We start from the raw sequence: 12268 nt of genomic DNA on the forward strand, positions 1-12268 counted from the left end.
AGAACGGGTACACGTGTTCAAACCAGACTGAAACAGAGATGCATCTCCCTCAAGATTTGACTAAATGTCACAGATCAATCCCAAATTCTAATCATGATGAAGAGTTGAAGACCAAGTTGAAAAGTAATGGCACACTGTGCATTTCAACAGAATGTGCAGACATAAACGCTTTGGTGCCAAGAGTCCACTGGGTACAGCCATCTGCAGAAATAGCTCAGAAAAAGGTGTCGCCCTATGAATCATTTGGCCCCAGGACACCTTTCAATAATTGTAAAAGTTCACTAATCATAGGCCCAAAGAAAAATGACTCTCTAACAAGCTTGAGGAGATGTGAGAAAGAAAAAGAGGCAGCTTTCCCTCAACAGTCAACCATGCTTCATAGATGCATCTCAAATTCTAATCATGATCAGCAATTGACAAAGCAACTTACAGACATCCAATGCATTGAATCACAAGGTTAGTCAATTATGTGGCTTTAGTGTTTGTACAAAGTCAACTCACATCTTACATCCTTGTATGTGTATGTGGCTTCACACAAAATATTCATAATTTCAAAAGGATATTGTACACAGGCTGAGGCAACAGCAAAAGAATACAAGGAAGATAGGTTGTGCAATGAGTCACTTGCATCAACTTCTAATGGCAGAAGTCCACTAAAAGGTTCTGAAACCAGGGAAATCAAAGACATGAGTACACCAATGAATTTGGAAGATCCCAACAGGGACCATGATAACAACCATGATCCCCAAGAAGCTCACAGAAATCTGACTCAAGAGCACAAGGATTTCACCGGCAGTGTTGAAGAAATTGCCAATATAACTCAAGAACATTTAATAAATAAGCAAGCTGAATTCAGAAGAAAGGTAGTAGATTGGTATAGAGATAATGGTGTTTCCCAGGAAAAAACAGCCAGACATTTTGAAATTAATCCAAGAACTGTAAGAAAATTTATAGCTGCAGTCAGATTGCTAGATACACAAAAGGCCTCCAGGTCTACCTTACCAAAAGATCATATGACAAACAAAGTGTCTGAGTACCCAGAAGAGTATAAAAGATGGGCAGTAAAATGGCATTTTGAGCATGGACTTTCCCCGAAAGACAGTGCTCTTGCTCTTGAAATCCCTACCTCTACCTTAAGATCTTGGTTGCACATCTTCAAACCTGGAAGCACCTCAAAACTCAACAAATATCAACTGATTCAACAGAAGTACAAAAGAAGAATGAAATCATACTCTAACACAAAGAAATGGAGGAGGGGAACAGGAGGACAAATTCATTGAACTCTGGATTGGCATGACTAGTGAGGTGATGGCCAGGTCATAAGGTATCAAGGTATGTGATCTTGGGCCAGCCAAAGATCTTGAAGTTAGAGACTGTAGTTTTAGATTTGGTTCAAGATGGTTGATGCAGAATGTTTGGCTATGGAGGATTCTTAGTGAGTGGTGTTGCAAAGAAACAGCGGGAAATCTCACTAGGTTGATTGATTCATCTTTTGAAATCTGATTTGTTTCCCTTGTTGAAAATAATCTCTCTATGTAGGTGTTTTCTTTACCTTTGTGAAGTTGGTCCTATAAAACATGTACTTTTCCTTTTGATAAAATTAATGGTCTCTCTTGAGTTTCAGTTTTGCTTTGATGTATATAAGAATTCATGCTATCCACTCTAAGATCATCCATACACGGTGTGCTCTTTAGGAATTCCTTTAAGCTTTTAGTCAGTTATTTTTTTACCTATGTTGTCTGTTGTGGTGGTATCTTGATATTTCTTTGATAAAAAGTCACCTTTAGATCTGACCTCTTCACAGATCTCTTTGATCCTTCGGATTATTTATGCTCCGTAACTGCATACCAGCGTGAAAACTTTGCCTTGTAAAATGGTACAAAACAGAATCAACTCCTTCATGATCCATATCATCTTGTTTGTAATCCTCAATGTTAATTCCCTCCCACTAGCTGAAATTCTTCTCTGAATGACTGTGGTCTGTTTGTTTAATGAACACAGCTTTTCCTGTGTTGACTATGGTATGTTGCAAGATTCAAGCTGTGGCTTCAGAGCGCCATAAACCTCCAATCAGCATCTGATTGTGTCAGTGAACCACAATTTCTCCTCATGAAACAATTTTGACATTTTTAACTTTTGCCACACTGTTCTTCATTTTTTATCAAGATTCAGAGCTGATACTGTCTGACAGTGTCCAATGACTCAACAGAAGCACAGCTGGAACATGTGTCAGTGATATAAGACGTGCCTTAAGTTATATGATGTATCAGCAACCTACTTGACTTCCACACACAGGAGCTTGGTCAACTCGTTTGGCATGTGAAGATAGCTTTTTAGAGCGAGACCAGGAAATCAACTGAGCCAATCTCTTTACTTGCAGTTGAAAATTGCTTGAAGCTTCTGACCATTGGCCACTCCACCCAATATTTGCAAAGAGCATCACACCATCATGATGCTGAATCAAGGAAAGCTTTCGATCGTTTTTTTGCTCCTCAAGGGTTTTTGTGACGCATTCGCCGCAGGGGAAAATGAAGGCGAGGCTTTACAAAGCATGAGTGGCAGGATACTTAATTTTGATCTCAATGCACCGCCGCCACCAGACATAGACGAAACAAAAATAGAGACGAATGCGATGAAAGATCCGATTCATAATCGTCACGACAAAAGTGTTAGTCTAAATGCAGGACTGGAACATATCACTGCCCAAAATTCAAGCCCAATACCTCGACCATCTGTCCGGACTTCTGATTTCAAAATGTGTGACCAAAGGTCAAACCAACCACAAGCTGGCATGGAAGAAAAAAAATCTGGCGGTCCTGATATCTCAAATTCATGCAGAATCCCCGCCCGCGAAGCCAAGACACGCTTGTTAACAGAACTCTATGAATCAGAGGAAGTTTGGGGTAAGAGTGTTCCCGGGTCAAAACGTATGAGGATTTGTTCCGAGGGATTGTCTTCCGAAATGTTTGAAATTTCATCAAGTGACAATTTGAAGACGAGTCAGCCTGGAACAAGCCCGGGGAGATCTGCGAAAAGTACTACGGAAATGCATTCTCCTCAAGGCGTGACTGAACTTCAGGATTCTATCTCAAATCATATCCCCAGTCGTGTCCGAGAGTCAAACAGAAAGTATCCTCAGATCTTTGTATCAGAAGGTTAGCAATTTCAGCAACCTCAGCTTTGTTGCAAAGAAAGGTCAATTCTTACGCCTGTCTTTTGAATTTTATACATCCAGACTTGGACAAAGATGCTTTGCCACCCAAGGAGTTAAAGCAAGAGTTGCCTCATAAACTTCTTGCTTTGACTGCTAGCACGAGCAGTCCCGCAAGTCTCGAAAGACCGTCAATTTTTGAGATCAAGACCCGGATGGGTTTGCAAGAGGAGTTGACAGAGCCTGATTGGGACTGCTCTGAAACTCAAGACACTGGTGCTCTATATACATCATGATGTTCCTATGGCTAGCAGTGTTGAAGACTTTGCACATATAAGCAACAAAACAAATTGAGATTTATAATATCTTTATTATTGCAGCAACAAAACACAAATATGCTGAAACAACTCAAACAAGAAATCAGTAAAAGAGAAAAACATTTCAAGAGAATCTGAAGAACATATATGAATCATTCATACCTAAAACAAGATCAACACAAATATGTACTTGGTGAAAGAAACTAATTCAGGATCAAGGAGATTCCCACTATCTCTATCAAAGAAGAAATGATAATATATGTTTCTGTATTTAGAGTCTTATGATGTGATGTCTTATAGATTGAAAAAAAGATTGATGTCAATAAAACTATGAAATGATAAATCTGACCACAAACAAGAAATGAAAGGGAAAACCTAACAGGACAAAACATCGCACAAAATTTTAAAGGAAAGTCTACCAAATATACAATAACACAAATGGAAAGTATAACAAACAGATACTCAGATATATGTGATTGTTCTGTGATCATATAGAAGTATTGGTAGGTATTTGATTTATTGTATGTCAATGATTTTAAATAAGCTCCCATCTCAAGAAGAGAACTAAACTGAGAGAAACCAGGATGGACTGGTATAGGAAACATGGCCATGACAAGGAAAAAACAGCAAATCATTTCAATATCAATGTGCGGTCAATATACAGATTTGTCAAAGCAGCTGAGAGGCAAGAAGCATCCATATCTAATGAAGTGAGAGGCAGGAAGCATCTAGACCAAATGAAGTGAGAGGCAAGAAGCATACAGATCAAATGAAGTGGCAGTCACAATGGAAACTAGAGCTACATATCCAAAGGACTTTCAAAAACGGGCTGTAAAGTGGCATTTTGAAAATGGACTAACAAGAAGGGAAACCAGCATTGCTCTGTGAATCCCTTACTATAACATAGGCAACTGGTCAAAAAAAAATCCTGAAATCAAACAGAGATCCCAAAAAAACATGTTGAAGTCAATTAGGCATGGATTAAAAAGAGGATACAAAGAAAAAATGTAAACTTAACAAAGTCCCACACTTGCCCCTTGCAAGTTGTCAAGCAAGGGACTTACGCCAGACTCACACAAAGTCATTGCTCACCAATAAAAACATTTTAAGGAGCTTCCTTGCAGGCCGGCTACACATCTCCCTGATTACCACATGGTGCAAGAAAATTTGTGTGTATTCCTCTGGCACATACAGTACACTATCATTTCCCAAGGAAGTTGAGTCCCTCTTGCCTAAGAAGTGTCTCAAAGACTGGTCTTTTATGGTATATCACACATGTAATGTCCTTCTCAAGTCTAAATATTTGGCCTTTGAAACCCAATCTTCAAGCCAGTTTTAGTGCAAGAAGGAATGGACTTCCTTGACAAAAAATAGCACAAAATATGTGCAAGAACTCAGCACACACTTTTTGTCTTTGCTCTAGAAAAGAATCTTTGGTAGGAGATCTTCTGGAGGGATTGCAAGAATCACTCCTGCAAAAGATCTGACAGTGAGCAATCAGTCTGTGCAAGTTTGGTGTAAGTCCCTTTCCTGAGTTACCCCAAGGGCAAAGGACTTGATTAAGTTTAGAAGAAATGGGTGAAAACATAGCTCAGATTCCACATTGGCACAAGTATAGACAGGTGACATGCAGCCCCAAGTTGCTGAGTACAGTATATCTTGACCGCAAGGTATTTGATGCAATTATTTAGACACTACTTCCAATTTTTGCCAAACTTCCTCTTTTGAGCTGGTCAATTTTTAGTCACCGGTCACACTCTTTCATCCTAGATTCTCTCCCTCCCTGCTGTCTTGAATTTCCGCAATCTCAGTGAAGGCCCTACCAATTATAGCTACTGTGTGGTACAACAGACTTCAGAATCAGAAAACCTCAATATTACCATCTCTTTCTTCAGAACCCCAATTGTTTATCGTGCGCGCCTCATGATCACTGTAAGGAGCTCAAAATAAAGTCAGACAACTAACCTGACTATTTCTCAGCCGACCATATTAATAACATACTCCTTACCTTGCAATTGCATCATTTAATCCCATAAATCCTTGAGGGCTTCATGTCTTGGGGAACCGTGTCTTGTGATATTTATCTGTTCAAGGCCACCAATATATCCCTGTAACTTGAATTGATCCTGCAGGCTCCAGATTACAACTCTCCTAGCATCATGATTTGAGCATCATTGGAAATTCCAGCTTTTTTCTATTGGGGATGTGCAACTGCTCCCTACCACTTATGAGTTTCATGTTCGGGAGCGTAAATGATATTTTTGGGTGCTCATCGACTACATATAAGAGCCATTATTTTCCCCAGTCATCTGGTGGTTGTGTGCTTCGAAGTCCGTTTATGACTTCAGGAAGTTCAGCTTGTGCCGTCAAAATATAACCTGTTTAATCCCATAGCTGAATCGAGTTAACACCATACCGGTGACCACCGATTTGAAATTCCGCAGTGACTGTCGATGTGAATTTTTGGAATTGTATCGTTTCATTTGACGACACAACTTTTGTCATCCCGCCCTATCCAACTCAACAACAAAAAGTCAACATCGCTGCTGTATATTCTCACAAGAGTTGACAAAGAACAAGATAGAACTGATTTACGTTTAAATGTTGAGGTTCGCATAAGAAATATCTAGATCCAAGCAAGCTTCAAGTCGGAATTTAAATTCACACTCATTTCAAAATGTTTCCAATCCCTTCTACCAGCACACGGCAAAACCTGATCCGAAATACTTATCGACATGCTCAACTTAATCTCGTATCTAATAGACTGATCTCAATAAATGCTCAAACAAAAGATCTTACGAAACCAGAAGGAACTGAAGATGATGATGATTTGCTTTCTAGTCTGACAAAAAGAAGAGGTGGAAGAGCAAACAAAGGTGGAGCCAAGATGAGTCCCATAGAATGGCTAAATAGTGAAGAAGGACGTAGGTTTCGAGATCCGGTGATCGGTGGTACAAACTGGTTAGGTGATGATGTGGTGAGTTTGATATATCTATCAACTTGAATGAAGAATGACTCAAGTCTGGTTTACTTTTGTTTTGTCAAAAAGCCATTCCCAACAAACCCGTGGTTCAAACCTAAGGCACCTTTGTGGGATGGTGTTCGAACAAAAGTGTACGAATCGTTCAAAAGTCGAGTCAATTCAATGCCACCCAACGATCCCAACATGTCACTCGCTCAAACTAAAATTCAAGAACAAATCTTAATTCGACAAACATCCGAACAATGGGGTATCTCCAAAGATCGAATTTCTGCTATCATCAAATTAAAAGCTTTAGAAGAATCATGGTCACTTCCAAATCAATCAAATCAAGAACCTCAAAAAGTACTCCAATTGAACTTTGAAAAAGGAATGGAAAATGTATTAGGTGTTAATCGTAATTTGTCTAAGATAGTAGATGAAGATGTGAATGAATTCTCCAATAGGAAGTTGATGAAGAAATCAAAATTCTTTGGATTCGAATTTGTTCCTCTCGATTCACCAATTCCCGAATCACCTATCATTCACGAAACAAGTGCTGAGGGAAGTAGTGATTCCAAGCCAAGGCGTCAAAAGTATCAAGAAGACGACATTCCTTCACCAGAAAGGGTGAGTTGTTTGAAAGGATATCTCTCTTGTCATCTCTCAGAACCATCATTCTCATATCGAACATTTGTATCTGGATGATTTGCAGCACATATACGGAGAAGATGGTGTACCTCGACCTCCTTCCTGTTACATCTCCAATCCACCGAAAAAAGTCCCCATGGTCTTCACAGACGTCTCCAATTTCCCACGCCAACCCAAACCAATCTCAAAACGAAAAGCCAAACATTTCCCTCGGAGTTCTATACTCTCACCCTACTCTCAATCAGATTCGACTCCTTCTCATCCCCATTCAAGACACCAACGTCGCTCTAATTCTACATTAGCATCAATGTCAGTTCGGATAGCAGATGGAGATCTTGCATACCCTTCTAGCACTTCTAGAATCTCTCAAAGTAACTCACTCTCTGATGAACATAAAGAAGTGGTTTCTGAACTCTTGAGAAAGTTCAAAGGATGTTCAAGTTCAGAAGCTGGAATGAAGATGTTAGATGAATTCAAATTCGATTCAAGTCCATTAAACAATGAATCAATCAAAGAAATGGTACTCTTAAGAGCAGGTGGTTTATCATTTCGAGAATCAATGGGAAATTGGAATAATGATTTATCAAAGACTCAAGATCTTCAACCTAGTTTAAAAGGAGATGAACAAGCGATTCAAAGTATGAAATATCAAATGATCAAATCAATCTATATGAAAAAACTTGAACTTAATCAAGCTGGACGATTACTCTTACCTGAAAAAGTTAGAAGTAAGCAAGAGAAAGATTTTAGTATTGTACAGCAAAGTGTTTCTTCCGTTCTGCCTCAAGTTCAACAAGTTAAGTTAAGAAAAGGTGATCGATTATTAAAACAATGTATGAAGGGTCCAGCTGGAAGGATGAAACAGCGTCAACTTCTCAAAGCTCAAAAGTCATTGTAAAGATTTTTATCTGGTTTATTTTACTTTTTTTTCTGATTCCTTTTGGCTATACAAACAACAAAGATGTCAAATTCTCAAAATCCATGAGCAGTTTCTCTAGGTGTGTATGTGTGAGCCAACCGTAGAGGTCAAGGAATTGTAAGATTGTGCTTTTTTCTATCAAGAACATTTGATCTCTACCACCACCTAGAAATGCATCGCAGCAACATAGATTTAGATTATAGGCACCACCTTGATAGAGGTCTTGTGCGGAAGTAGAGAGACATTTCATGTGATACTAAAAGAGCTTCCATGAGCACAATATCATATTTTGAATCAATTGCGTAATTATTTAACATCAACTAGATGACCTGTCTAAATTTCCCTATGCTAGCAATATAGCTCATGTAGTACATTCCAGGTTTTTGTCGAAGGGGGCAGGGCCCTTGCACATATTGCAATGTGACACAATAATTGCCCCAGTGTTAGGTGGTCCTGCCCTGCACCCTTACATACGTAGGGAAGCCAAGAACTTTTACCATCATCCAGGAGGATAGTGTTGGTGCTTTCCCAATACCAAATTTACGTAGAATACTATGTGAAGAGTGAATTCACTTTGCACTCACTTGATGATAGTGAAAATAAATCAAACAGATATCCATGTCAGCAGGGATTCTGCAAGTCGCACAATAATTTCCAACAAAGTATATTATTCATTGCTCCTTTATGTTCAACAAACTTAGATCAAATTGACAAATTTAGTATCTCCATATCAAATGAAGTTAAATGTTTTAAACCAGACAAGCTCAGAAAATTTAGGTAGGTTAGCTCTTTTTGATGGATAAAGATCAATAGGTGATGATTGAGCTTCGAGTAATGTCTTCCCATGTAGTTCAAGTAATTTAGAAAAACTCCCAATCACTTCAGGTTCTTGAGTTTCCTTGTCAGAAGTCGTGATCTCAGTTGAAAGGATTTCCTTGTCAGAGGTCGTGATTTCAGTTGAAAGCTCTTCTGAACTTGAAGGGAGGACTTCATCTTCTTGGGGTGATTTGACTGTAGCTATAGAGATTGGTGAGACTGGACGATCAGAGCCATCACTGACTTCTTTGGGTTGAACTTGTATGTTGAAATGAGTTGACGAGAAAAATTTACGAACACGATTAGTCACTCTCATCTTGATATGCATTGGCGTAGATCTTGATGTGAGTAAGTTCATGAGTTTCTGGATTGTTGATGATGAGATTGTGATCTAACTACCTTCTAGATGTGGAGCTGCGTTGGTGGATTATGTGAGGAATTTAAGCAATGGTTCTCATTTTATAGCTTTTGTTCAATGGAACACTAGAGTAAGTCAAGGCTGGAGCAGAGGGGCGCATCACATTCCACACTCTTTTCACGAGCATGGGGAAAAGCTTTCATGGCAAAGAAGGCGTGCTAATTGAGCGTTCAATCAAATGCTTCTTCTCAGACTGACAAAAAGTCACCCGATGGACTTTTCATTGAAAGCACCTGCTACTTTTGAGCAGCTCAATGGAGGGGATCTTGCCAGATTCTTAAACTGATGTGATGGTGTCTTGAGATCGAGTTCATGGGACTCACATCATTTCTATGCTGTACTTGTGATAAGCACCTTACAGCATAAACAAATCCAGACGATTTCTGCGTTTCCTTGTCCTATTCAAAAGGCATCATCTGGAAAGTCTGGGATCAAAGTACACATACATCGATTTAATTCATTTATCGGAATATTATCGGAATAATGTTGAATCTGAAAAGCCGGTTTTCTCATAATGCAATGAAATGCCAAGTGAAAAGGAACCTCGAGCTTTTGAGATTCTTGAACCGAAATGGTGAAAAAGTGAAAGTGTGTCAAAAGAGACATCTGCCAATTTCAAGACATTCCGATTAATCCCACCATAAATGTGGTTTGATTTATGCTTTCCATCAAGTCACCAACGCTCGAGTGAAAAGCTCTCCACAAAGTGCTCAGGATGGGTATTTAAGCTGGCTATATTCTGAACCAGGTCCACATCCCATCACCCTCCAACGCATCAAGCAAACTCTTAGAACACGTACGACAATTGGCCCAAACCATTCTACGAAGAAAATCACCACCAGCCAAATCATCCTACAGAAGATCACTAATACCATGCACTCTAAATTATCTCTGACTCTTACGCTTTTGTTGACCTCCTTGATCACTCACCCTACCGTTCTGAACGCGGGAGTGTGCCGCAAAAAGGCTTCTAAGGCCCAGGGCTTTCAAATCTCGGGCTACTATCCAGTAAGTTTTCTTCTCATTACCAGCTTCAGACACCAAGTTATTAGACTGACATGGCGTATCTATTCTTTCATCTCCGACAGGGTTATCGAGCGGGTTTGCTGCCTCCAGAAAGCATTCCATGGGAACTTTACAACCATGTCGATTACTTTGTGGCTGTCACTTCGGAATCCCCATCAGCTGAATTTGTGTTTGATAACGAAGCAAATGTGAAAGCGGTTGTTGCGGGTGCTAAAGCTCATCAGGTTACAGTTTCATTGACGATCGGAGGATGGACAGGTAGCAAGTACTTTAGCTCTCTTGTTAGCACTGATTCCAGCCGTGAGACCTTCGCAAAGACAATCGCCGCAACGTTGACTAAGTATAACTTTGACGGTGTGGACCTTGATTGGGAGTATCCGAACGCCCCAGGAAACGAGGGTAATATAATATCCAAAGACGACTCTGCTAACTTGCTCAAGTTCTTGACTGCCCTCCGTGCTTCCATTGGATCCAAGAGGCTCACAGCCGCAGTCTCCGTACATGGTTTCATGGGACCAGACGGACAATACTTGAAGGACCACAAAGAATACGCTAAGTTGTTCGATTTCATCACTATCATGGCCTACGATATTTACCTCCCGGTTGTCACTCCCCTCTTTGGACCTGGAGCTCCGCTATTTGACACCTGCAATGACCCTAGCTATAAATTCTCGGTGGCTCAAGCTATTGACACCTGGACTTCAACTGGCTTTCCCGCGTCCCAAATCCTCTTAGGTATTCCTGCATACGGCTATCAGTACACGTTATCAAGCTCAACGCTCGACCCAACTAACTTCTCAGGTAAAGAAAACAGTTTGTTTTTTGGTGCCATTGACAAGGCAGCTCAGGCTCAAAATGTGAAGAACATTGCCCCTACTCCGACCGGATGCGACAGCCCATTGGAAGGAGGTAACTTCATCTTTAAAGACTTGCTGACCTGTGGATTTCTAACCCCCGATGCCGCTACCGGACAAGGAGGATTCGAACGCCACTATGACAACTGTACTCAAACTGTAAGTCCATAACATATTCTTAGATTCGAGAATTGCAGAGTGGATGCTGATTTTTTTGCCAACCTGTTTTGATTTTGATTTTACAGCCACTTCTCTTCAACCCATCCACCAAGACACTCATTGCGTATGACGACCCAACCTCTTTGACAGAGAAGGTTAAGTATGCAAAATCCAAGGGAGTTGCAGGTGTGAATGTATTTGACGCCAGTGGCGATACCCCTTCTCGATTACTTCTCAAGTCAGTAAACCAAGCTGCTAAAGCATAAATTTGTATCTTGATCTATTGTTCTATATTTGTTGATGACTTTGTTTGCGTTGATTGCTTGAATGAGAATTATACTTATTTTATGCACGATCATTCCGGCTCGTACTAGAGCAGTTGGAGTTAACCCTCACCAGACGGAAAACCCCGACGGGCCTCCGATCGTATTTTGCCACAAAAAAAGCTGGAACCTCTTCAGAAAAGGCGATAGATTCAATTGTCCAAACAGCTGGATTCGAGCAGTCAGACCTTTTGAATTGGGCGAGCCCAGGGGAGCGCCTAGACATAGCTTGCTGAGACCACATACCTTCCAGAATACTCTTAATGAAGTGGAACTGGCCCACACGAGAGAGTCTGACCTCAAGGATACATAAGTTGGTCCATGAGCCATTTTTTGAAATCATTGAAGTGCCCACTTAGATATGCAAGTTTCTCCAAGTCAATTTTTCACTCATACTCCTGGTTAAAATTGTCTACTAAATTTGACACGTATTAATGTGTATCATGATTGTGAAAACAATCAAACTTATTGATGGAGAGTTCACAAAGAACATGGAAACTATCCCGGACATACAAAGAGAAACGTAAGCAAGTTTCACCAAGACTCTTGAACGCCTCACATGCTTACTCTTACTACACACTTCTAAATCTTATAAGACAAAATCATTATCTATCTTACAAACCTATACTTGATTCATTCATATATGTACAACCCAATCACCATACCGGATTGAGT

At 40.1% G+C, this 12268-nt stretch overlaps 4 protein-coding genes across 4 annotated transcripts; 3 read left to right on the forward strand and 1 right to left on the reverse strand.

Moving 5' to 3' along the window:
• Positions 1–2449: 2449 nt before the first annotated feature.
• On the forward strand, positions 2450–3447 carry MELLADRAFT_68116 (uncharacterized protein; the record flags this gene model as incomplete). Its single annotated transcript, XM_007416588.1, has 2 exons — positions 2450–3155; positions 3236–3447. 2 exons carry the CDS (start codon positions 2450–2452, stop codon positions 3445–3447), a joined length of 918 nt encoding a protein of 305 aa, XP_007416650.1.
• Positions 3448–6145: 2698 nt separating this feature from the next.
• Positions 6146–8512, forward strand: MELLADRAFT_112180 (uncharacterized protein; the record flags this gene model as incomplete). The annotated part of the gene is made up of 4 exons (XM_007416589.1): positions 6146–6445; positions 6518–7057; positions 7143–7972; positions 8350–8512. The coding sequence occupies 4 exons, from the start codon at positions 6146–6148 to the stop codon at positions 8510–8512; spliced, it is 1833 nt and encodes a 610-aa protein (XP_007416651.1).
• A 215-nt stretch (positions 8513–8727) lies between these two features.
• On the reverse strand, positions 8728–9171 carry MELLADRAFT_112181 (uncharacterized protein; the record flags this gene model as incomplete). The annotated part of the gene is made up of 1 exon (XM_007416617.1): positions 8728–9171. One exon carries the CDS (start codon positions 9169–9171, stop codon positions 8728–8730), a length of 444 nt encoding a protein of 147 aa, XP_007416679.1.
• A 1047-nt stretch (positions 9172–10218) lies between these two features.
• MELLADRAFT_26149 (family 18 glycoside hydrolase) lies at positions 10219–11491 on the forward strand (the record flags this gene model as incomplete). The annotated part of the gene is made up of 3 exons (XM_007416590.1): positions 10219–10239; positions 10320–11270; positions 11357–11491. Coding segments are annotated over 3 exons (1107 nt in total), but the record flags the coding sequence as incomplete, so codon positions are not given.
• Positions 11492–12268: the final 777 nt, after the last annotated feature.

Source organism: Melampsora larici-populina, assembly GCF_000204055.1.
Source record: "Melampsora larici-populina 98AG31 unplaced genomic scaffold MELLAscaffold_62, whole genome shotgun sequence".
In the NCBI taxonomy this organism is placed as follows: domain Eukaryota; kingdom Fungi; phylum Basidiomycota; class Pucciniomycetes; order Pucciniales; family Melampsoraceae; genus Melampsora; species Melampsora laricis-populina.